The 24,229-nt window shown below is 42.4% G+C and overlaps 1 protein-coding gene across 2 annotated transcripts in view; it reads left to right on the top strand.

The window, feature by feature from the left end:
- The window catches only part of CRACDL (CRACD like), a 154,286-nt gene that overhangs the window by 106,408 nt on the left and 23,649 nt on the right, over positions 1-24,229 (top strand). For both annotated transcript variants that reach the window (XM_077296521.1, XM_077296522.1), the window contains exons 3-7: positions 7,183-7,351; positions 17,004-17,139; positions 18,295-18,444; positions 19,719-19,790; positions 23,770-23,994. In XM_077296521.1, the coding sequence (XP_077152636.1) occupies positions 7,183-7,351; positions 17,004-17,139; positions 18,295-18,444; positions 19,719-19,790; positions 23,770-23,994 (752 nt within the window). The remainder of the gene's footprint in view (positions 1-7,182; positions 7,352-17,003; positions 17,140-18,294; positions 18,445-19,718; positions 19,791-23,769; positions 23,995-24,229) is intronic.

The raw sequence follows: 24,229 nt of genomic DNA, 5'->3' as shown, positions 1-24,229 counted from the left end.
AGAGGCAAATGCCCCCCGGGCCGCTCCCCCAGCAGCTGTTCAGGGCCGGCTGCCTGGTGGTGGCTACAGCCACACAGCAAATTGTGCGCAGCCATGTCTGCTGTACTGTGACGCGGCTGGCAGCAGACACAGCTGCATCACAGTTAGCGCACACTTCTGCGCTGGGGCCAGGAGCTATGCTTGGCTGTCACCTTGACGGCTGCGCAGCTACTGCTCCCTTCATGTTCTCTATACTTCCAGGTTAGGTGTTGGGCATGCGCGATGGCGTCCTCACGCACACGCCGACATGACCCGGATGCTAGAAGCAGAGAGGCACTGCAGGGGAGCGACTGGTGAGGTAAGTATGACAAACTTTTTTGTTTTCTTTATAAAATAAATTTAATGGTGGGTAACTGCAAGTTATGAAGTGGGGGGTGTAAGGAGGCTGCACATGATGAAGTGGGAGAAGGGGACTGCAGGACTGCACATGATGAATTGTGTCTGATGTGGGACTGCTCATGATGAAATGGAAGGGGGATAGGGGGCTGCAAATGATGAAGGGGCACTGCAGATGAAGTGAGAGGGTGATAGGGGACTGCAATGAATGAAGGGGACTTCACATTAAAGTGGGGGGACTGCAAAATGATAAATTCAGTGTGAGGGACAGGGGACACCAATTTAATTGAAGGTGGGGGTGGGGAGAGCAAATGATCAATTGAAGAGGGGGTGGGGAGAGCAAATGATGATCTAGGGGAAGAACAAATATGAATTTTAAGGGTGGGGGAGTAAATGATGTATTGAATGTGGGGTAGAGCAGTTGATAATGAATAGAGGGTGAGAAAGACATGACAATGAATTGGGGCGGGAGGGGCATGTAACTATAATGAATCGGGGTTAGGGTTAGAGTTGTAGGTACATAGTGGGGGGCGTTGAGGATGAAGTGACTGGTAATGAATTGGGGGTAAGAGTACAGGTGCTAATTAATTTATATATTAAATGAGGAAAGTGGCTATTTAAAGTTAGTGGGTGCACATTGGTGGATTATAATTTATACTTGGAATGGTCGGTTAATAATAATAATTATGATTATTTTATTTCTATAGTGCCAACACTTTACATTTTAGAGGGGACTTGTACAGACAATGGACATTAAGCATAACAATAAACACATAGATCAACAGATACCAAAAGGAATGAGGGCCCTGCTCGCAAGCTTACAATCTATGGGGTTGCATAATAACCAATTATATATTGTTTGTGGGTGCACCTCTGTATTCAGATGTCTAGTGTACACCATGTTCCAAATTATTATGCAAATTGGATATAAGTGTCATAAAGATTTAATTGTTTTGTTTTTCAAATAAACTCGTGGATGGTATTGTGTCTCAGGGCTCAGTGGATCACTGAAATCAATCTTAAACACATGTGATCATTAGTTTTCCAGGTGATTCTAATTAAAGAAAAACTACTTAAAAATGATGTTCCACATTATAAAGCAGACCACAGGTTTCAACCAATATGGGAAATAAAAAGGATCTCTCTGTTGCTGAAAAGCATTAAATAGTGCAATGCCTTGGTCAAAGTATGAAAACATTAGATATTTCATGAAAACTTAAGAGTGATCATCATACTGTGAAGACATTTGTGACTGAAACAGAGCACAGACAGAGTTCATGCAGATAAAGGCATAATGAGGAAGGTTTTCTGCCAGACAAATTAATTGGATAAAGAGAGCAGCTGCCAAAATACCATTACAAAGCAGCAAACAATTATTTGAAGCTGCTGGTGCCTCTGGAGTCCCTCGAACCTCAAGGTGTAGGATCCTTCAAAGGCTTGCTGTGGTGCATAAACCTACTATTCGGCCACCCCTAAACAGTGTTCACAAGCAGAAATGGTTGCAGTGGGCCCAGACACACATGAAGATTGATTTCCAAACAGTCTTGTTTACTGATGAGTGTCGAGCAACCCTGGGTGGTCCAGATGGATGGAGTAGTGGATGGCCACCATGTCCCAACAAGGCTGCAACGTCAGCAAGGAGATGGAGGAGTAATGTTTTGGGCTGGAATCATGGGGAAACAGCTGGAAGGGTCCTTTAAGGTACCTGAAGGTGTGAAAATGACCTCTGCAAAGTATATAGAATTTCTGACTGACAACTTTCTTCCATAATATAAAAAGCAGAAACGTGCCTTCAGGAGCAAAATCATCTTCATGCATGACAATGCACCATTTCGTGCTGCAAAGAATACCTCTAAGTCATTGGCTGCTATGGGCATGAAAGGAGATAAACTCATGGTGTGGCCACCATCTTCCCCTGACTTCAACCCTATAGAGTAACAAGTATAGAGATGGCTAGCACACGACTGAGGGAAGTAAGGTGCTAGTGAACGGGAAGTAATCCCATCAATACGTAAAAGTCTATAATCACTGCACACTTTGCAACAAGGTTTCTGCTTCAAAATAACATGTGTTTTTATTTATAAGTGAAGAGGCGACAAGTATAGACGTTTCGGCCACTCTGTGGCCTTGATCACTGTGTCGCGTAGTATAGTTGTGTCATAGAGTGGTACTTGGTCGTCCTGGATCGGCATGGGCCAAAATCTGCTACGTGTAACCCCTGGGTTTGAGCTGCACAAGCCAAGATTGTGTGTGCGCCCCCTCAGGTTAAGCAGAATGGTACATGAGCCCAGAATATGCGGGAGTCAATCCTGGCCGGATCTGGAGTTGTATGTGGATGCAGGAAATGCTGGCACAACCGTGCCTTAGCGGTGGGAAGCAACCCTATAGAGAACCTTTGGAGTATCATCAAGCAAAAGATCTATGAGGGTGGGAGGCAGTTCACATCAAAACAGCAGCTCTGGGAGGCGATTCTGACTTCATGCAAAGAAATACAAGCAGAAACTCTCCAAATACTCACAAATAGTGTTGAGCATTCCGATACCGCAAGTATCGGGTATCGGCCGATACTTGTGGGTATCGGAATTCCGATACCGAGATCCGATACTTTTGTGGTATCGGGTATCGGTATCGAAACAACATTAATGTGTAAAAGAAAGAATTAAAATAAAAAATATTGCTATACTCACCTCTCCGACGCAGCCTGGACCTCACCGAGGGAACCGGCAGCGTTCTTTTCTTAAAATGCGCGCTTTTCCTTCCTTCCATGACGTCACGGCTTCTGATTGGTCATATTGTAGTATACTAGTAGTAAAAGTTGTACACTCCCTGACAGAAGTAATGTCGCTTATCCATGTTATGTAAATAAAAGCTTATAACCTGATGTTAAATTCATCCATTGGTTGTATAAATTATTCTTTTGAAAGCTGAAACCTTCCAAAATGTGGTTTAGGTTAAGAAAATAAATTGACATCAATGCAGAAATATTGATCAGTTAATGGACACAGAATGGTCAGATTTTAGCAAGACAAAAGTTTTGTCGCCTGGTCATATAATGCACCCAATCCTAGTTTACATCCTCACCTGTGCTCAGTAAATGATCGGTTATTTAGTGTGTGTGTATAAAAAGAAACCCAGCACCCCAGACCTTCACTTGAACTGCAACTTGAGCTCTTGACAATATGCCAAAAATCCACCCTGCGACCAAAGCCTGGATTATCAAGAGGCTGAAGACCAGATCCACTGCAGAGGTGGCGGGCACCTTTAATGTGTCTCAGCGTCAAGTACAAAGAATTAAAAAAAAGATTTGAAGAGACTGGAGATGTGTTTGACTAGCCCAGGTCCGGCAGACCCTGCAAGACAACTGCTCAGGAGGAATGTTTGTTGGTTAGAAAATCCAAAGCAAGCCCCTCTTCCACAGCAGCAGAGCTCCAACAGGTCTGGTCACCTCAAGTCCCTGTGTCAACTAGTAAAAGTTATATTCACCGCACGTGACACGCCGATCGTTAGCAAGGCGCGGGAGCGCCGCTTGTCATAACAGACACTGCAGGTCCACACTACTGGATAGGATCTTCCATAGGCGGACATTTAGATTACAATAGAGCTTATATTGCACCGCTGGGACTTTCCGCCTTCTCTGTATATCACTATCTTAGCTGGAACAAGCGATTACGTGACAAAGGCTCTGGTTGAGCCGAAACGTTGTATGTAAAAAATCACAGATGCTGTAATACTCTGTTACGCTCCCAGTTTATGTATAATAAATTTATACCAGACTTTGCATAAGAAACCTAGAGAAAGTGCAGTGAACTTAACTTTTACTGTTATTCTGGGCCATTGGTCCGTTACACTAGCACCTCAACATATTAAGGCTGAGTGCACACCTAAACCTTTACCTGTGTCAACTAGAACAGTTTGTAGGATTCTGTCTTAAAATGGCCTCCATGGTCGAATCAGTGCCCAGAAGCCAGCACTAAACAAAAGGCAAATAAAAAACCGTGTGGCATTTACAAACTCCCACAGCCTGCTAAATAGATGGACACTGGAAAAGTGGCAGAAGATGGATTTCTCTTCAGTAGAATTACACCACAGCTGCCACAAACACTGCAGGAGACTTACTGGAGCCAGTATGGATCCAAAATACACCCAGAAGACAGTTACATTTGGTGGTTGAAAGATCATGGTCTGGGGTTACCTTCAGTATGGGGGTGTGCAAAACATTTGCAAGGTGGAAGGCAATATCAATAGCCTAAAATATCAAGAAGTATTAGCTACCGCTTATATTCCAAATCATAAAAGGAGTCAAATTCTGCAGCAGGATGGTGCTCCAGCTCATACATCCATCTCTACAACAAAGTTCCTCCAGGCAAAAAAGATCAAGGTGCTCAAGGACTGGCCAGCCCAGTCACCAGACATGAACATCATTGAGCATGTTTGGGGAAGGATGAAAGAGGAAGCTTGGAAGACAAAACCAAAGAATCTAGATGAGCACCACAACTTCATTCACCAATGTTATGCAACATATATTTGTATTTTAAGTTAATTATTTGTCTGTGGGCAACAAAAATTTTGTCTTGCCAAAATCTGACCATTCTGTGTCTATTAACTGATCAATATTTCTGCTTTGATAACAATTTATTTTCTTAACCTAAATCACATTTTGGAGGGTTCCAGCTTTCAAAAGAATAACTTATACAACCAATGGATGAATTTAACATCAGGTTATAAGCTTTTATTTACATAACATGGATAAGCGACATAACTTCTGTCAGGGAGTGTATGGTGGCATCATTGGTCTTTGTATAGAATGTAGTTTCATGTAAAGGTAATGGTGATATTATAATATTATGTATTCTCTGTGTAGTGGTGATAGTACTAGGCACTGTGTAGCTGTATTGTTGTGTGTATGTTTGTAAGTAAGCTCCGTTATGGCACCATATCTAAGCAGTAAGCTTGGTTCTGGTACTCTATCAATGTAGTAATCTAGATTATGGTACTGTATGTATGTCGTAATCTCAGTTCTGCTCCAGTTTCTATGTACCAGACTTGGTTCCATGTAGTAGACTTATTAAGCTCGGTTCTGCTCCCTTATCTCTGTAGTAAGCTCGGTTCTGCTCCCATATCTCTGTAGTAAGCTCGGTTCTGCTCCCTTAGTTCTCTAGTAAGCTCGGTTCTGCTCCCTTATCTCTGTAGTATGCTAGGTTCTGCTCCCATATCTCTGTAGTAAGTTTGGTTCTGCTCCCATATCTCTGTAGTAAGGTCGATTCTGTTCCCATATCTCTGCAATAAGCTCGGTTCTGCTCCCATTTCTCTGCACTAAGCTCAGTTCTGCTCCCATATCTCTGTAGTAAGCTTGGTTCTGCTCCCATATCTTTGCAGTAAGCTCGTTTCTGCTCCCATATCTCTGTAGTAAGCTCGGTTCTGTTCCCCTATCTCTGTAATAAGCTTGGTTCTGCTCCCTTATCTCTGTAGTAAGCTCGTTTCTGCTGCCATATCTCTGTAGTAAGCCCCGTTCTGTTCCCATATCTCTGCAGTAAGCTTGGTTCGGCTCCCATTTCCTTGCTGTTAGCTCGGTTCTGCTCCCATATCTCTGTAGTAAGCTCGGTTCTGCTCCCATATCTTTGCAGTAAGCTCGGTTCGGCTCCCATATCTCTGAATCTAGTAAGTTCGGTTCTGCTCCCATATCTCTATAATAAGCTCTGTTCTGCTCCCATATCTCAGTAGTAAGCTCTGTTCTGCTCACATATCTGTAGTAAGCTCCGTTCTGTTCCCATATCTCTGGAGTAAGCTCGATTCTGCTCCCATATCTATGCAGCAAGCTCCGTTCAGTTCCCATATCTGTGTACCAACCTGTTTTTAAAGCCTGTTATCTCTGCTACTTTAATGTAGTGGCCAGATATAAGCAGGGAAAAGGAGGGCCACCGCAACTCGAGGGCCACTGCCTTGTGATTGCCCCCCAGGCTGAAAATTGCCAGCCAGCCCCTGGTCGTCGAACATGAGGAGGTGGCTCTGGATGCTGAATAGAGCTGGAATGACAGAGGCTTCAGATCTACAGTCTCATTTGCATATCACTACAAACACTTATTTCTCTGTAATGGAGGAATGGACTAGCCATGTAAAGGTATTGCTGGACTTGTCTTTGAGGGTATGTGCACATGTTCAGGTTTTTTCGCGATAAAAACACTATAAAAACTCATTAAAAACGCATGCATTATGCATCCTATCATTTAGAATGCATTCTGCAATTTTTGTGCACATGATGCTTTTTTTTCCCACGAAAAAAACGCATTGCGTTAAAAAAAGCAGCATGTTCATTAATTTTGCGGTTTTTTCGCGTTTTTCCCGCTATTCTATGCATTGGGAAAAAACGGGAAAAAAAAACGCATCAAAATCGCGGTAAAAACGCATGCGGATTTCTGGCAGAAATGTCCTGTTTTTGTCAGGAAAATTTCTGCCAGAAATCCTGACGTGTGCACATAACCCGAAAGTGCTACATGCACATACAAATAGTTTGGGGTGTGAAATCCTGTTAACAGATTCATTTGAAGAATGTATACAGTCTATGCTGTGAAACGTCATGATAGATCCGCTTTAAAACTGTCATTGAACACCTACATGGGCTACAGGGTGTGCAATTATTTACAGTAAATTGCCAGATAGAACACAAAATCTATTATATAATAATACTACTAGTCCATTAATATACAAATATGGCATATAATCTTATTTAGTATGTGAGTTTGTGTATTTAAAAAAACATTCTGTTACCTAAAAGGAGATTCAGATTTTATATTTATTTTTTTCTTTTAGCTAAAAAGAAATTTAAGTTTAAATCCTTCAAAAAATTATTTGGAAAAAAGAAAAGGAAAGAGCCTTTACCATCAATAAGCTCAAGCGGTCTCAAGCAGAGTCAGTCAGCCAGCGATGTCACCGTCCCAGAAACCTTGCCTGTTGATTATGACTCTGAGGAAGAACTTGAGTAAGTTATAGTAATGTATTCTGTAAATGTGAATGTGTTGGGTGTTTATGCTTCTATCTTTATTTCCATTGTTTGCAATTTAGCATGAAATATATTTTTAAGAGTTAATTTCCTGGGTGAAAAATGTAACATCTTAATTATGCAAAACGCTGCTGTATTCTGTTTGTTAAAAAAAATAGATATGTGATGTAAAGCTGACAAGACAGGCTGTGAGGCACCAGGCTGCCCGCCCTACTAGTAGTTGTCGAGGCGGCGGTGGTTGGTGCAGCGCTTCTTTAAGGCAACAAAAGTTAGGACCCACTGAGAGGTTTCATACAGTCTGCTCAGAATGTTAAACTAAAAGCCTCATGTTCAGTTACATATGATTTTGCCTAGTGGCATTAGATCAATGTATGATTTTGGAGGTGCTGTCGATTCTCTTTTTTCAGCAAATTATAAGTCAGTTTAGTGACCCAGAAATTGATCAAACATGTTAATGTTTAAATAGGTGCCAGTGTGAACTGTGCCTTAAATGGGCCTCTGTGTATGTGGAGACCTTCCAGGTGTCTTCCCATTTGCTTCTGATTTATGACCACCAGAGGGGTAGGTTTACACTAGACTGTTTTCTCCAGAGCCTAGAAAAATGGTCCGATTATTCGAAACATACTCTGCTCATGGTTTGAACAGCGTGGCACCAGTTTTACTTTGACGTGGAGGAGGTAGAAAAAAAGGTTCTCCATCTTCTACATTCTGTCAGTCTGTGAAAATGTCATTCAAGTGTGGTCATGCGTGGTCGAAATTGGCGGTCTCGACTCACAAAAAAACGTTACATGTAACTTTTTTTGTGGCGGCGGTCCACTGTCGCACGACGGTTGCAACGTGTGGCACTGCATCGCAATGCGTCGCTAATAAAAGTCTATGGAGAAAAAACGCATCCTGCGGTGTTGTGAAATTGGATTTTGGGCTCCCCCGGTGGCCACTGGTGGAATTGAACTGGTGTGCATCATCCCCTCTGTTCACCTGTTTCCATCAGGATGTGGGAGTCGCTATTTAACCTTGCTCCTCTGTCACTTCCATGCCGGTCAACATTGTAATCAGAAGCCTTTCTGTGCATGTTCCTGCTGCTAGACAACTCTCAGCTAAGTTGGACTTTAGTCCTCGTTTGTTTTTGCATTTTGTTCCAGTTCACTGCTGTAGTTTCGTTTCTGTGTCTGGAAAGCTCTTGTGATCTGAAATTGCCACTCTGATGTTATGAGTTAATACTAGAGTCTTAAAGTAATTTCAGGATGGTATTTTGATAGGGTTTTCAGCTGACCATGAAAGTGCCCTTTCTGTCTTCCTGCTATCTAGTAAGCGGACCTCAATTTTGCTAAACCTATTTTCATACTACGTTTGTCATTTCATCTAAAATCACAGCCAATATATGTGGGGGCCTCTGTCTGCCTATCGGGGAAACTTCTCTAGAGGTGAGCCAGGACTATATTTTCCTCTGCCAGGATTAGTTAGTCCTCCGGCCGGCGCTGGGCGTCTAGGGATAAAAAACGTAGGCAACGCTACCCGGCTACTGTTAGTTGTGCGGCAGGTTTAGTTCATGGTCAGTTTAGTTTCCATCCTTCCAAGAGCTAGTACTTATGTTTGCTGGGCTATGTTCTCTTACCATTGAGAACCATAACAGTTTGACCGGCCAAAAAAGGGTTAAATTAATTGACAGAGAAAGGAGAGAAAAGAGAAGTCTGCTGAAGATTTTTTTTTTTTTTTTTTCCCCTTCCCTTCAGTTCTGAGTGTGCTTGTAATTGAATCTCTTGCAAGTCTGCCTATATTGCAGCCTTTCTCTCTCTCTCTCTCCTTCTAATCCTGGAATGGCTCTGTGTTCACCTGTTTAAAATGGATATTCAGAGTTTAGCTGCAGGTTTGAATAATCTCACCACGAAAGTTCAAAATTTACAAGATTTTGTTGTTCATGTTCCTATATCTGAACCTAGAATTCCTTGGCCTGAATTTTTCTCGGGGAATAGATCTTGCTTTCAAAATTTCAAAAATAATTGCAAGTTGTTTTTGTCCCTGAAATCTCGCTCTGCTGGAGATCCTGCTCAGCAGGTCAGGATTGTGATTTCCTTGCTCCGGGGCGACCCTCAGGATTGGGCTTTTGCATTGGCTCCAGGGGATCCTGCGTTGCTCAATGTGGATGCGTTTTTTCTGGCCTTGGGGTTGCTTTATGAGGAACCTCAGTTAGAGCTTCAGGCGGAAAAGGCCTTGATGTCCCTATCTCAGGGGCAAGACGAAGCTGAAATATACTGCCAGAAATTCCGTAAATGGGCTGTGCTTACTCAGTGGAATGAGTGCGCCCTGGCGGCGAATTTCAGAGAGGGTCTCTCTGATGCCATTAAGGATGTTATGGTGGGGTTCCCTGTGCCTGCGGGTCTGAATGAGTCCATGACAATGGCTATCCAGATCGATAGGCGTCTGCGGGAGCGCAAACCTGTGCACCATTTGGCGGTGTCTACTGAGAAGACGCCAGAGAATATGCAATGTGATAGAATTCTGTCCAGAAGTGAACGGCAGAATTTAAGACTAAAAAATGGGTTGTGCTTCTATTGCGGTGATTCAACTCATGTTATATCAGCATGCTCTAAGCGTACTAAGAAGCTTGATAAGTCTGTTTCAATTGGCACTTTACAGTCTAAGTTTATTCTATCTGTGACCCTGATTTGTTCTTTATCATCTATTACCGCGGATGCCTATGTCGACTCTGGCGCCGTTTTGAGTCTTATGGATTGGTCCTTTGCCAAACGCTGTGGGTATGATTTGGAGCCTCTTGAAACTCCTATACCCCTGAAGGGGATTGACTCCACCCCATTGGCTAGTAATAAACCACAATACTGGACACAAGTAACTATGCGGATTAATCCGGATCATCAGGAGATTATTCGCTTTCTTGTGCTGTATAACCTACATGATGTGTTGGTGCTTGGATTGCCATGGCTGCAATCTCATAACCCAGTCCTTGACTGGAAAGCTATGTCTGTGTTAAGCTGGGGATGTAAGGGGAAGCATGGGGACGTACCTGTGGTTTCCATTTCATCATCTATTCCCTCTGAGATTCCTGAATTCTTGACTGAATATCGTGACGTTTTTGAAGAACCTAAGCTTGGTTCATTACCTCCGCACCGGGAGTGCGATTGTGCCATAGATTTGATTCCGGGTAGTAAATACCCTAAGGGTCGTTTATTTAATCTGTCTGTGCCTGAACATGCTGCTATGCGAGAATATATAAAGGAGTCCTTGGAAAAGGGACATATTCGTCCTTCGTCATCTCCCTTAGGAGCCGGTTTTTTCTTTGTGGCTAAGAAAGATGGCTCTTTGAGACCGTGTATTGATTATCGGCTTTTGAATAAAATCACGGTTAAATATCAATATCCGTTGCCACTGCTGACTGATTTGTTTGCTCGCATAAAGGGGGCCAAGTGGTTCTCTAAGATAGATCTCCGTGGGGCGTATAATTTGGTGCGAATTAAGCAGGGGGATGAGTGGAAGACCGCATTTAATACGCCCGAGGGCCACTTTGAGTATTTGGTGATGCCTTTTGGTCTTTCAAATGCCCCTTCAGTCTTTCAGTCCTTTATGCATGACATTTTCCGTGATTATTTGGATAAATTTATGATTGTGTATCTGGATGATATTTTGATTTTTTCGGATGACTGGGACTCTCATGTCCAGCAGGTCAGGAGGGTTTTTCAGGTTTTGCGGTCTAATTCCTTGTGTGTGAAGGGTTCTAAGTGCGTTTTTGGGGTTCAAAAGATTTCCTTTTTGGGATATATTTTTTCCCCCTCTTCCATCGAGATGGATCCTGTCAAGGTTCAGGCTATTTGTGATTGGACGCAACCCTCTTCTCTTAAGAGTCTTCAGAAATTTTTGGGCTTTGCTAACTTTTATCGTCGATTTATTGCTGGTTTTTCGGATGTTGTTAAACCATTGACTGATTTGACTAAGAAGGGTGCTGATGTTGCTGATTGGTCCCCTGCTGCTGTGGAGGCCTTTCGGGAGCTTAAGCGCCGCTTTTCTTCCGCCCCTGTGTTGCGTCAGCCTGATGTTGCTCTTCCTTTTCAGGTTGAGGTCGACGCTTCTGAAATCGGAGCTGGGGCAGTTTTGTCGCAGAGAAGTTCCGATTGTTCCGTGATGAGACCTTGTGCCTTTTTCTCGCGTAAATTTTCGCCCGCCGAGCGGAATTATGATGTTGGGAATCGGGAGCTTTTGGCCATGAAGTGGGCTTTTGAGGAGTGGCGTCATTGGCTTGAGGGGGCTAGACATCAGGTGGTGGTATTGACTGACCACAAAAATCTAATTTATCTTGAGTCCGCCAGACGCCTGAATCCTAGACAGGCGCGCTGGTCGTTGTTTTTCTCTCGGTTTAATTTTGTGGTGTCCTACCTGCCGGGTTCTAAGAATGTTAAGGCGGATGCCCTTTCTAGGAGTTTTGAGCCTGACTCCCCTGGTAACTCTGAACCTACAGGTATCCTTAAGGATGGAGTGATATTGTCTGCCGTTTCTCCAGACCTGCGGCGGGCCTTGCAGGAGTTTCAGGCGGATAGACCTGATCGTTGCCCACCTGGTAGACTGTTTGTTCCTGATGATTGGACCAGTAAAGTCATTTCTGAGGTTCATTCTTCTGCGTTGACAGGTCATCCTGGAATCTTTGGTACCAGGGATTTGGTGGCAAGGTCCTTCTGGTGGCCTTCCCTGTCTCGAGATGTGCGAGGCTTTGTGCAGTCTTGTGACGTTTGTGCTCGGGCCAAGCCTTGTTGTTCTCGGGCTAGTGGATTGTTGTTGCCCTTGCCTATCCCGAAGAGGCCCTGGACGCACATCTCGATGGATTTTATTTCGGATCTTCCTGTTTCTCAGAAGATGTCTGTCATCTGGGTGGTGTGTGACCGTTTCTCTAAGATGGTCCATTTGGTTCCCCTGCCTAAGTTGCCTTCTTCTTCCGAGTTGGTTCCTCTGTTTTTTCAAAATGTGGTCCGTTTGCATGGTATTCCGGAGAATATCGTTTCTGACAGAGGAACCCAATTCGTGTCTAGATTTTGGCGAGCATTCTGTGCTAGGATGGGCATAGATTTGTCTTTCTCGTCTGCTTTCCATCCTCAGACTAATGGCCAGACCGAGCGGACGAATCAGACCTTGGAGACATATTTGAGGTGTTTTGTGTCTGCAGATCAGGATGATTGGGTTGCTTTTTTGCCTTTAGCGGAGTTTGCCCTCAATAATCGGGCCAGCTCTGCCACCTTGGTGTCTCCTTTTTCTGTAATTCGGGGTTTCATCCTCGATTTTCTTCTGGTCAGGTGGAATCTTCGGATTGTCCTGGAGTGGATGCTGTGGTGGAGAGGTTGCATCAGATTTGGGGGCAGGTAGTGGACAATTTGAAGTTGTCCCAGGAGAAGACTCAGCTTTTTGCCAACCGCCGGCGTCGGGTTGGTCCTCGGCTTTGTGTTGGGGACTTGGTGTGGTTGTCTTCTCGTTTTGTCCCTATGAGGGTTTCTTCTCCTAAGTTTAAGCCTCGGTTCATTGGCCCGTACAAGATATTGGAGATTCTTAACCCTGTGTCCTTCCGTTTGGACCTCCCTGCATCTTTTTCTATTCATAATGTTTTTCATCGGTCATTGTTGCGCAGGTATGAGGTACCGGTTGTGCCTTCCGTTGAGCCTCCTGCTCCGGTGTTGGTTGAGGGCGAGTTGGAGTACGTTGTGGAAAAAATCTTGGACTCCCGTGTTTCCAGACGGAAACTCCAGTATCTGGTCAAATGGAAGGGATACGGTCAGGAGGATAATTCTTGGGTGACTGCCTCTGATGTTCATGCCTCCGATCTGGTCCGTGCCTTTCATAGGGCTCATCCTGATCGCCCTGGTGGTTCTGGTGAGGGTTCGGTGCCCCCTCCTTGAGGGGGGGGTACTGTTGTGAAATTGGATTTTGGGCTCCCCCGGTGGCCACTGGTGGAATTGAACTGGTGTGCATCATCCCCTCTGTTCACCTGTTTCCATCAGGATGTGGGAGTCGCTATTTAACCTTGCTCCTCTGTCACTTCCATGCCGGTCAACATTGTAATCAGAAGCCTTTCTGTGCATGTTCCTGCTGCTAGACAACTCCCAGCTAAGTTGGACTTTAGTCCTCGTTTGTTTTTGCATTTTGTTCCAGTTCACTGCTGTAGTTTCGTTTCTGTGTCTGGAAAGCTCTTGTGATCTGAAATTGCCACTCTGATGTTATGAGTTAATACTAGAGTCTTAAAGTAATTTCAGGATGGTATTTTGATTGGTTTTCAGCTGACCATGAAAGTGCCCTTTCTGTCTTCCTGCTATCTAGTAAGCGGACCTCAATTTTGCTAAACCTATTTTCATACTACGTTTGTCATTTCATCTAAAATCACCGCCAATATATGTGGGGGCCTCTGTCTGCCTATCGGGGAAACTTCTCTAGAGGTGAGCCAGGACTATATTTTCCTCTGCCAGGATTAGTTAGTCCTCCGGCCGGCGCTGGGCGTCTAGGGATAAAAAACGTAGGCAACGCTACCCGGCTACTGTTAGTTGTGCGGCAGGTTTAGTTCATGGTCAGTTTAGTTTCCATCCTTCCAAGAGCTAGTACTTATGTTTGCTGGGCTATGTTCTCTTGCCATTGAGAACCATAACACTGCGGGCAACTTTGCAGGATGCGTTTTTTCTCCACAAAGACGCATTGCGACGTGCAGTGCCCGACGCTAGTGTGAAAGTAGCCTAAGACGCCTATCCATTACTAACCCCATAGTCATATTATAAATAAATACACAGCCAGAATAAAGGCTTTTATTTGAAATAAAAATACACACTGTGTTACTTTTTTATTTAAAAATTAAAAAACAAATAATAAACAACCATACTCACCTTATGCCCATTCCATTGAAGCTATCGTCCCCTGTAAAAAAAAACAAAAAAAACAGAAAATAAACAACAATAATACTCACCTAACGCCCATTACATTGAAGTCTCCTGTAAAAAAAAAAAAGAAACAACCATATCCTGTCCAACATACTGTCTCACGCTGTAATCCATGTCTGCGATAAGAGGTTTTCAACCTGGACTAGCAGCATCAGTGACTAGCAGTGACATCATCAAAGTTACCGCAGGTCACTGACACTACGTTCCCAGCTCACTTTGCTGTGAGCTGGGCTGATGAACTGCAGTCAGTGACCTCAGTCAGATCACCGCTAGCACCGTGAGAAAGTCTCACGGTGCAGAGCTGAGCTCAGTGAGTTCACAGTTCACCGTAAGAAAACCCAACAAATATTAACCCCACTTGCCACCGCCACATGGCAAGTGGAAAGTGCTAAGCAAAGCGCCAGAATTGGCGCATTTAAAAGATGCGCCTTTTCTGGGGCAGCTGCTGGCTGCTATTTTTAGGCTGGGGGAGCAATATCCATGGCCCCTTAACAGCCTGAGAATACCAGCCCCCCAGCTGTCTGTTTTAGGCTGGTTTCACACTTGCGTTTTGATCTGCAGCGTTTTAAAAAAAAACGCAGGTGGTGAAAAAACGCATGTAAACTCGTTTAAACGCTGCGTTTTTTAGAAGCATGCGTTTTTGCATTGGGTAAAAAACTGTGGCGTTTGCGTTTTTGAAACGCATGCTGAGAAGTGTGTGACAGCTGCCAATCATCAAAATCAACTAGAAAACCCACTATAAATAGAAATAGCTAGGGTTAGGGTTAGGGATAGGGTTAGGATCCCTAGGGTTAGGGTTAGTGTTAGGGGTAGGGTTAGGGTTTGGATCCCTAGGGTTAGGGTTAGGGGTAGCTTTTTATTAGAAGAATGTCCTGGTCACCAGGTCACTGATAAGCCACCCCCACTATCAAGGTGATAAAGGGATCCAAACCCTACCCCTAACCCTAACCCTAGGGATCCAAACCCTACCCCTAACCCTGACAAGCCACCCCCCACCATCAAGGTGATAAAGGGATCCTAACCCTACCCCTAACCCTAACCCTGACAAGCCACCCCCACCATCAAGGTGATAAAGGGATACAAACCCTACCCCTAACCCTGACAAGCCACCCCCCACCATCAAGGTGATAAAGGGATACAAACCCTAACCCTGACAAGCCACCCCCACCATCAAGGTGATAAAGGGATCCTAACCCTAACCCTACCCCTAACCCTACCCCTAACCCTAGGGATCCTAGGGATCCATAGGAATTGGCTATTATGTTGACCTGGTGACCAGGACATTCTTCTAATAAAAAGCTTTGTTCAATGTGGACACCCCAAGATATACAGTATTGCTATAGAGTACTAAAAATATAAACTCGTTGAGTATTGACTGTCATAGTGTTAGGGTTAGGGTTAGGGGTAGGGTTAGGGTTTGGATCCCTTTATCACCTTGATGGTGGGGGGTGACTTGTCAGGGTTAGGGGTAGGGTTTGGATCCCTTTATCACCTTGATGGTGGGGGGTGGCTTGTCAGGGTTAGGGTTAGGGTTAGGATCCCTTTATCACCTTGATGGTGGGGGGTGGCTTGTCAGTGTGTATTCTTGTTTTTTTTTATAAAAACGCATGCGTTTTTAACGCAAGCAAACGCATGTGCTTAAAAACGCATGCGTTTACATAGACAGCAATACGTTTTTTTGCCACAAAAAAATGCATGCGTTTTTTTGCGGCAAAAAAACGACTCTAGAAATTACTACATGTTGCATTTCTGCGACCGAACGCATGCAGCAAAAAAACGCATGCGTTGTTAAACGCGGCCAAACGCGTACAAAAAAAACGCATGCGTTTTTAATGTTAAACATAGGAAAAAACGCATGCGTTTTTTTTTTAAAAACGCTGCAGATCAAAACGCAAGTGTGAAACCAGCCTTAGCTTGGCTGGTTGACAAAAATGGGTGGACTCCACACCATTTTTTAAAATAATTTGTTTAAATAATTTTAAAAAACAGCGTGGGGACCCTCTATTCTTGATAAGCAGCCATGATAAAGCTGACAGCTGAGTGTTGCAGGCCACAGCTGTCAGTTTTGCCATGCTGGTTATCAAAAATAGAGGGGAACCCACGCCATTACTTTGTTTAATTTAATTATTTATAGTGCAGGTGCCGCCACTACTCCCATCAGCCTCTGCCTGCTCTCGCTATTGTCAGCAACAGCAAGCATAAGCTGATAGGAGTAGTACTTCCATCAGCCATCGCCTTTGACCGGAGGTAAACTTTTTACCTCCGGTTACAGCTGCTGGCTCATGCTATCATCTGACAGCTTGGGAACCACAGTTCTCTGTTTGCCGGTAGTAATCTTAATGCCGTTCAGAGCCAGTGTTTGCCGCAGTGTCATGCAGATGACAGTGTGGCAAACAATGCATGTTCATGCCCCGCATTCATCTGCACGGGGTCCGGGTTTGGGTATTGTTCTGGTACCCAAACCAAACTTTTTAAAAATGTTTGGCCAAAACTGTCAGACCTGAACATCCAGGGGTTCGCCCATCACTAGACATGTGCACAGTGTCCTAGAATATCATAGGTACAAGCTCTATGGAAGTGAACAAGAAAGTTTGCAGGAAGGAGATTTATAGTGTTGATTTCTCCACACTAAATACTCTACAGCTCTTTGCAGCATCCTCTGCTGCACTTTTCCATGATGAACTCTGTGTTTGTAATGCAACCTGTCATTTTAGGGCGACAGCTGGCGTGCTGGGAAGCAGAGCCGTGTCACACGACAGCATCTTCATTCCAGAGATTGCACAAGAGACGGTCCGACCAATTCGCGTCTTCTCTCAAGAGAATGTGTCAGACCACATCAAAGCCCTGCAGGTACTGAATAGAAGATATCGCCATCTGTGCCTCAGGATGAGGTACTTTAAGTAGATCATGCACCGTTTTTCAGAATATTACCCATATTCTATAAGTGGTTAACTGAAGGAACTTCATTTTTATTAATATCACAAGTTTAACAAGTTCTCAGAAACATTTACACCACATAAAGGATTAAAGCAGTGGGGGGTTGGTTTCTGCTTGTCATGTATATAAAGTAACAAAACAATCCCATTGACCTCTCTAATCTGAAGTGCTTTGCACTGGCACCTCTGAGCTGTCAGAGGGAACTTATCTAAGTACATGCTACAAAGTAGAAACAATAGTAGTGGAACGCCAAAGCACTCACCAGTCTCGCAGTTTAGAAATGCTTTATTGCTTCATACATAAATCATCTTCACGGCACACAGGGAGGACGGATAAAGTGCAGGAGTGCTACGGACAAGACGACGGCCGTTTCGCGCCCAGTAACAGCGCTTCAACGGGTCACGTGAAGATGATTTATGTATGAAGCAATAAAGCATTTCTAAACGCGTTTCGGAATTTAATCCTTATTCATTGCAAAAAACGAGGATTGAATTCCGAAACGTGTTTGCTTGTCTTGCATTTTTTATTCCCAGGCACACTGTTGCGACTTTTAAGGATTGCAAATAAAGACTTCTCAATTTTATTGAAGACAACTATGCTGGATTTTCTTCATTTTTTTTACATGGTTTTTGGACTGCAGCACTGCAGGTTTTCTTGCATTGTGTCTCAAGTAAAGGTGAGCTGACTTTTTCTTTTTGCACTAGAGTTCAAGTCCTCTTGTTCCCTGAAGAGGAAATTTGAATATTTCATTTTCCAGAGGAGCATTGCACAGCCTATAAGTCTCCTCACCCTGGCATGTTAGGCATGCCACTCTTCACAAAGAGAAATGTTCCCCTTATACCGCAGATTTAACAAACGCTACAGTTCTAAAAAAAACAACTAACGTGTGCATGAGATTTCTGAAAATGCATAGCTTTTGCTGGTACTTTAAAAAGCAGCTTTTAATTTGCGTAAAAAACGCTCATAGATTTATACATGATACGCAAGTTGCTATGTATGGTGAACCTACGCTGCATATTTCAATAATGCCACCTAAGTAACAAAAACACCTCAATGCCTCAATTTCAGTTGAAACTCCAGGCCAGTATCAAAGTTGGCCCACCTCCCATTGGGTTCCTCAGTAAACGATCTGATGATGCTGGGACCAGTTCTGAAGATGATGGTCTACCACGAAGCCCTCCAGAAATGTCGCTTATACATGAAGCTGTTAAAACCAGGGCAAGTATATTACTAATTATAGAAATAGCACGGGAGTCGCACATTGGCAGCAGTTTCTAATGACCTAAAGTGGATAACTGAGAACTATGGAGTTACAGTGCCTTTCTCCATGATCTGGACTGTATCAAGCTGGCAGCACTGCAGACAGAGGGAACAAAGCTGGACATTGTTTGGGCATTAAACTGTATGGCGTGAGGCACTGACTAGTTAGCGTCCAAACAATGAGAGCTCATTTTGAAAAAAATCTATGCATGTGTTGGCAAAAATAAAGTAATGCCCTTTAATTTTTATTTTCTCTTCATATATTCAAGAAATGATTTCACGGTTTACCATGGTAATGGAATAGCTGAGCTCTGTGGTTGTAGTGCATCGAGTGAAGAGCGTAGCATAACAGCAGTGCAATCCATTATGCTGCATCACGCTTGCCTTTATTCCCCAGCCTGGCTACATAAGGGTCTTTGTAATCCACAGACACTAGATAATAGATAATGTATCTGTGTGATGTAATGTAGTACCCTAACAGATGAACTCTATAGAAAAAAAAAATGATTTGGATGTTATTTTCCTCTAATGGAAACACACCCAATGGCTTTTTCTCCATAGTCTTTAATCAATGCCCATTTGTTAAAAGATGGGACTAGTTTGAAACTTTCTGAAGATTGAAATTTCATTCCTTTTCAATTAAGTTACGGTAACTATAATATTTTTTTAGCTATTTACTGATTGGTACAATTCATGCCCATCCGCATCCCCTGGTGGAGCAATGGATGTAGAAATCGATAGGGCTTATTGATAGAAAGACTTAAGGCCCGGATTCATCGTTGCATTTTCACCAGTTAATTTGCCAGAATATCTTTTAATGAGTGACTTTTTGCTTTGTGCCAATTTATTAAACTATTTGCACCTTTTTTTAAGTTGTCTTTTGCTGTTTAGCAAATTTTCAAATTTTTACGGATTTTCCTTATGCTTTACACCAATTCATCGTATGCGACTATATGACAGTTATTTTTGAGTATTTTTTGTGCAATTTTTCAAAACGGGTCAAAGACAAAAAATAGGAAGAGCATTTTTTAATTTTTTGCTAAATTCATGGGCCAGTGCGCCATTTTGAAGAATTTGGGGCAAAAAAGGCAGCAAAAACCAAGACAAAAAAAGAAAAATTACTTGAAAAAGAAATGCAAATAATGAATCGGGGCCGTAGTCCAATTTCTAGAAAATGTTGACCTTTAGATCAGTATTTTAGTAATATTTTTCCCATTTTTGTATTATTTCAGTTTTCAGACATCCATAGACATCATCACAGCGCCCTTAGCTTAGGTGGAACTGGCAGTGAGGAAGACGAACAGGTAGTGTATCTCCCAAAAAAAGGAATCAACTCTTGACACCACATCAATTAATCTTCTGTTTGCTTACATTATTCCCTCTCCATTAGACAGAAGCAACTTGCCCAAAAGACAATCACTGGTTGAAGATTATGTATTTTGAGCAGAATGCTTGGAAAGCAAGCCTCATGTATTACTCTTATGTGAAGCTTTGGTTGAATTTTTTTTACATTTTGTCTATAGCAGTTATCTAATCTGTGCATATGAAGCAATAGCTAATTACATAGCAATACAAAAAATATGTAGGACAGCCCAATCAAATGGTACAATCACAGTGAGTGTTATAGAAATACAAAAAATGAAAGCATGGGCAAGGTAATCCTCAATAATGGCCTTATATAATAAATTATTCAATTTATGTATCAGAGTGGACTCCCGCGTATTTTATGCCATATGGAGGGTTGGTATTTATAACACACAAGTTGCTAGATCATAAATTAGCCCATAATCAACAGTTGTAAATATACCACATCTCAATACCATATGGACGTATTCAGCATGATGTACTTAGTATAAGCCCCAGTGAATCATAATAACTAATATAGTAAAGTGCATAGTGCTCAGGATATACAATACAGCGGTGCCTTCACATAGATGCTATCACATTGGTATGAGTCATAAGTGCAAAAATGCATGTAGGTACCCTGATTAGCCCTATGTGTCAGCAATAAAGAGGCATGGATATATAAACAAGTAATGGCTGGCCTGCAATTAATGTTGTTCTAATGCACAAGGGGTAAAACACCTCCCACATACAAATATGCTAGACACCATAGGTTTCCCTGAGATACGACATAAGTATAGATGAAAACGGTGGTGTACGACCTGATTAGGCTGTCCGGGTCCCCGACGCCACCGTTTTCATCTATACTTATGTCGTATCTCAGGGAAACCTATGGTGTCTAGCATATTTGTATGTGGGAGGTGTTTTACCCCTTGTGCATTAGAACAACATTAATTGCAGGCCAGCCATTACTTGTTTATATATCCATGCCTCTTTATTGCTGACACATAGGGCTAATCAGGGTACCTACATGCATTTTTGCACTTATGACTCATACCAATGTGATAGCATCTATGTGAAGGCACCGCTGTATTGTATATCCTGAGCACTATGCACTTTACTATATTAGTTATTATGATTCACTGGGGCTTATACTAAGTACATCATGCTGAATACGTCCATATGGTATTGAGATGTGGTATATTTACAACTGTTGATTATGGGCTAATTTATGATCTAGCAACTTGTGTGTTATAAATACCAACCCTCCATATGGCATAAAATACGCGGGAGACCACTCTGATACATAAATTGAATAATTTATTATATAAGGCCATTATTGAGGATTACCTTGCCCATGCTTTCATTTTTTGTATTTCTATAACACTCACTGTGATTGTACCATTTGATTGGGCTGTCCTACATATTTTTTGTATTGCTACTTCATTTTTTATGTGGTTGTTTAACCATTTTTAGTTTTTGAATCAATAAAATTGTTCATTTTTATCTTTGGCACTTGCTTCTCTTCTCTATTTGGATTTTGTTGTATGGCTTTGGGAAGAGCCTAATATAAGCCTGTTGATTGTAGGAGTAGCTAATTACATAGTATAAAGCAGAAGAATTCTTCATGGTTGTTCTACCCGCCACCATTAATATAACGCAGGTCCCACTTTTCTCATCCATATCTGGAGAATACACTCCCTTTTTAATCTTGGAATAACCATAGCAAGATATCTAAGGCAACAAGTGGAATATTTACAAGATGTACAAGATTTTCCACCCTCTAGAACAGGGGAACACCTCAAGGGCCCCTTGTCATAAACATCACCGCATAAATATTTCATAAGTGTTGATTTCATTTTAGGACCTCTTTCAGGATGTAGGTCCTCTGTTCTTCTATTCAGAATCCAGAAATGAAAAGACCATGGATACAGCATTCTCCATTGTAGTTTATTTGAGATGCTGAAACAGTTGAGTGTTTTGCTTCTCCCATAAACTACAATGATTATGGTAGCACTCATGCATGGCCACTTCTTATCTAGATGATGAAACGGTCCATTGGTGGTTACCCATGCTTATAGTCTTACCTGTCACTCCTCTACTCCTTAACATGCAAAATACCTCCAGACACTGTCAGGCATGCCTAGGTCCACAAAAGCTGAGGGTCACACAGATAGACATTGAGGGTCCAGTACTAAGGAGCTGTGGTACTCCTATGGGTGCAGGCCCCATCAGTTTGGTTTGGTTTCCATCCACTGAAACTCTCTCATATCTGTCATATGTCAAAAGATAACATTTTAGAATGTAATTACTGTAATATCCAAATAAATCAACTAGTATAGTACAAAATATGTGAATCAAGAAAAACAATATTGATACATAGCAGATTTTTTTTTTTGCCGTGGATTTTTTATATATATTGCATGCCTATCATCTTGTGCATTTGCACTTTTGTAATGCCTATCATCTTGTGCATTTACACTTTTGTAATTTGCAAAGTGTTAGCAAATATAAGTAAAATCCACTGTAAATTCAGCCTAACAGAAATTTCTGCAGCAGAGAAAACCCACGTTACATGAAAGTGGAGGTCCTGGCTAGGTGTGTGGACTTGTGTTGTGAGGGCGCTATGTCCGTGCAGGATGCACATAACCAATGTTTATCAGGACCAGGTGTTGGACAATTCAGTAAGGGAGTCCAGCAGTCAAAAATAAACTTTTTACTGCATGGGAACTTGGTGGGGAATATATACAAGCGCTGGTACACAGTCTTATGAACGTTTCCTTTACAACTTAAAACACTTTCCACACAGTTTCCTTCCTTCATTTCTCTATTGTTTTCCTTTCCTCTTTCTACTTGTCCTCTGTATCTACTGTTTCTCACTACTTCACCACAACCCAGCTTGACTGTACAGTCTTTCTTGGCAAGAATCCTTTCCTCAACCTGGTTCTGAGGCTTCTCTGCCTTAGGGAAGCTATGTGGCCAGTATGGCCGGTACTTATCTTCTCTAGTGCTGACTCTCTGGAACTCCTGCCCTGGATAATCTATTCGTTTCACATTTTAATTCCTGTCTAGGCCTTTACCTTCAAGAGTTATAAACTCTGGGCCTTACTGCCAGGTGCCCTCTCCCAGGACCTGTATCCGGTAATTCACTCTGTCTCTTAGTTCCTTCTGCTCCGTATCTTGCTATCTCTTTCTTTCGGTCCCCTCTTACTTTTGGGACACCCCAGAATGCCATACTGCTCACAATGGACCTTAGGTCAGAAACATGGGCAGCATGTCCATCTCCTTACACACAAACAGAGCAGCATGTGAAAACGCAGGAGAAACCAGAACTCTTTTCTGAGCCCAGTGCTTTATGCTGAGCTCCACTCATCCTCTGCCATCATGACCTCTTATTTCAGATAGCGTTTTTTGCTGATCCTCTTAGCTTGGTTCATGAATTGCTTTGCACACATTTATATGACAGAGCAGTCACCAACAAAATGTCGCTACATTGTGATTTCAAACTTTATATCCCCCTCCTTTGCTAAACAAAAGGGGAGTGACATCAGCAGTTGATGCCCACCTTTGCAGCTATATTAATGCTAGCTTGCATTCATTTTAGCTTTTTGGGGAAAATGTGTACATATGCTCCTCCAAGTGTCTAAAATTGGAAAATATGGTAATGCTACTTTTTTCACATATATTTTTTATATATTTATATTTTTCATATTTCTAACTTTGAAAAAATATTAATAATTGTTTGGAAAAATAAAAAAATAAATTGTTTTGATTTCCATTATTTATTTATTTTTTTTGGATGAAATATTCACTTTAAGGAGAAAGTCAGGGAGGTTTGGTGCTGGACTGTAAAATGAACACACACTTTTTAGCAAGTTTTACTTCTGAAAATTTAGTAGTTATACAAGATCTAAAAACATTTTCGTTGTCCCATTTTAGATCTCATCAGAAACATCTTCAAGACCTCTATCTCCAGATGAAAATGAGCTTAGAGAGGCTCACAAAAAGTATCACGGGAAAAGAGAGAGCATCAACCTTTCACCATCAGTGGATTTCAGCACTCCTCCTCAGTATTCCACTTTCCTGGACAATTCTGCTGCTAGACATAGGCTTTCAGTAAAGCCTAGAAATCAAAGGTTAAGCACGAGCAGAAGACCATCTGTGGTAATGTTGTGATCTTCTATGTTGTACAATGCTCATGTGTTGTTAGTTATCTTTATTATGTTTGTTGTATTGTTCCGAATATTATAGTTCACATTTCTCTTCTAGCAGCTGTAGCTGTGCTCTGTGCTCAATAACGTTCAAGTGGCCTGTGCCTTAATATGATAAATAGCTACTGGAGGTGTATACTGACATGACTAGCTAACACTGCTCGTTTACAGTGCTATTCAAGAGACTA

The sequence above is a fragment of the Ranitomeya variabilis genome, chromosome 3 (genome assembly GCF_051348905.1).
Source record: "Ranitomeya variabilis isolate aRanVar5 chromosome 3, aRanVar5.hap1, whole genome shotgun sequence".
In the NCBI taxonomy this organism is placed as follows: Eukaryota; Metazoa; Chordata; class Amphibia; order Anura; family Dendrobatidae; genus Ranitomeya; species Ranitomeya variabilis.
The sequence above is the reverse complement of the archived record's forward strand: the minus strand, read 5'-3'. Positions and strand labels throughout refer to the sequence as shown.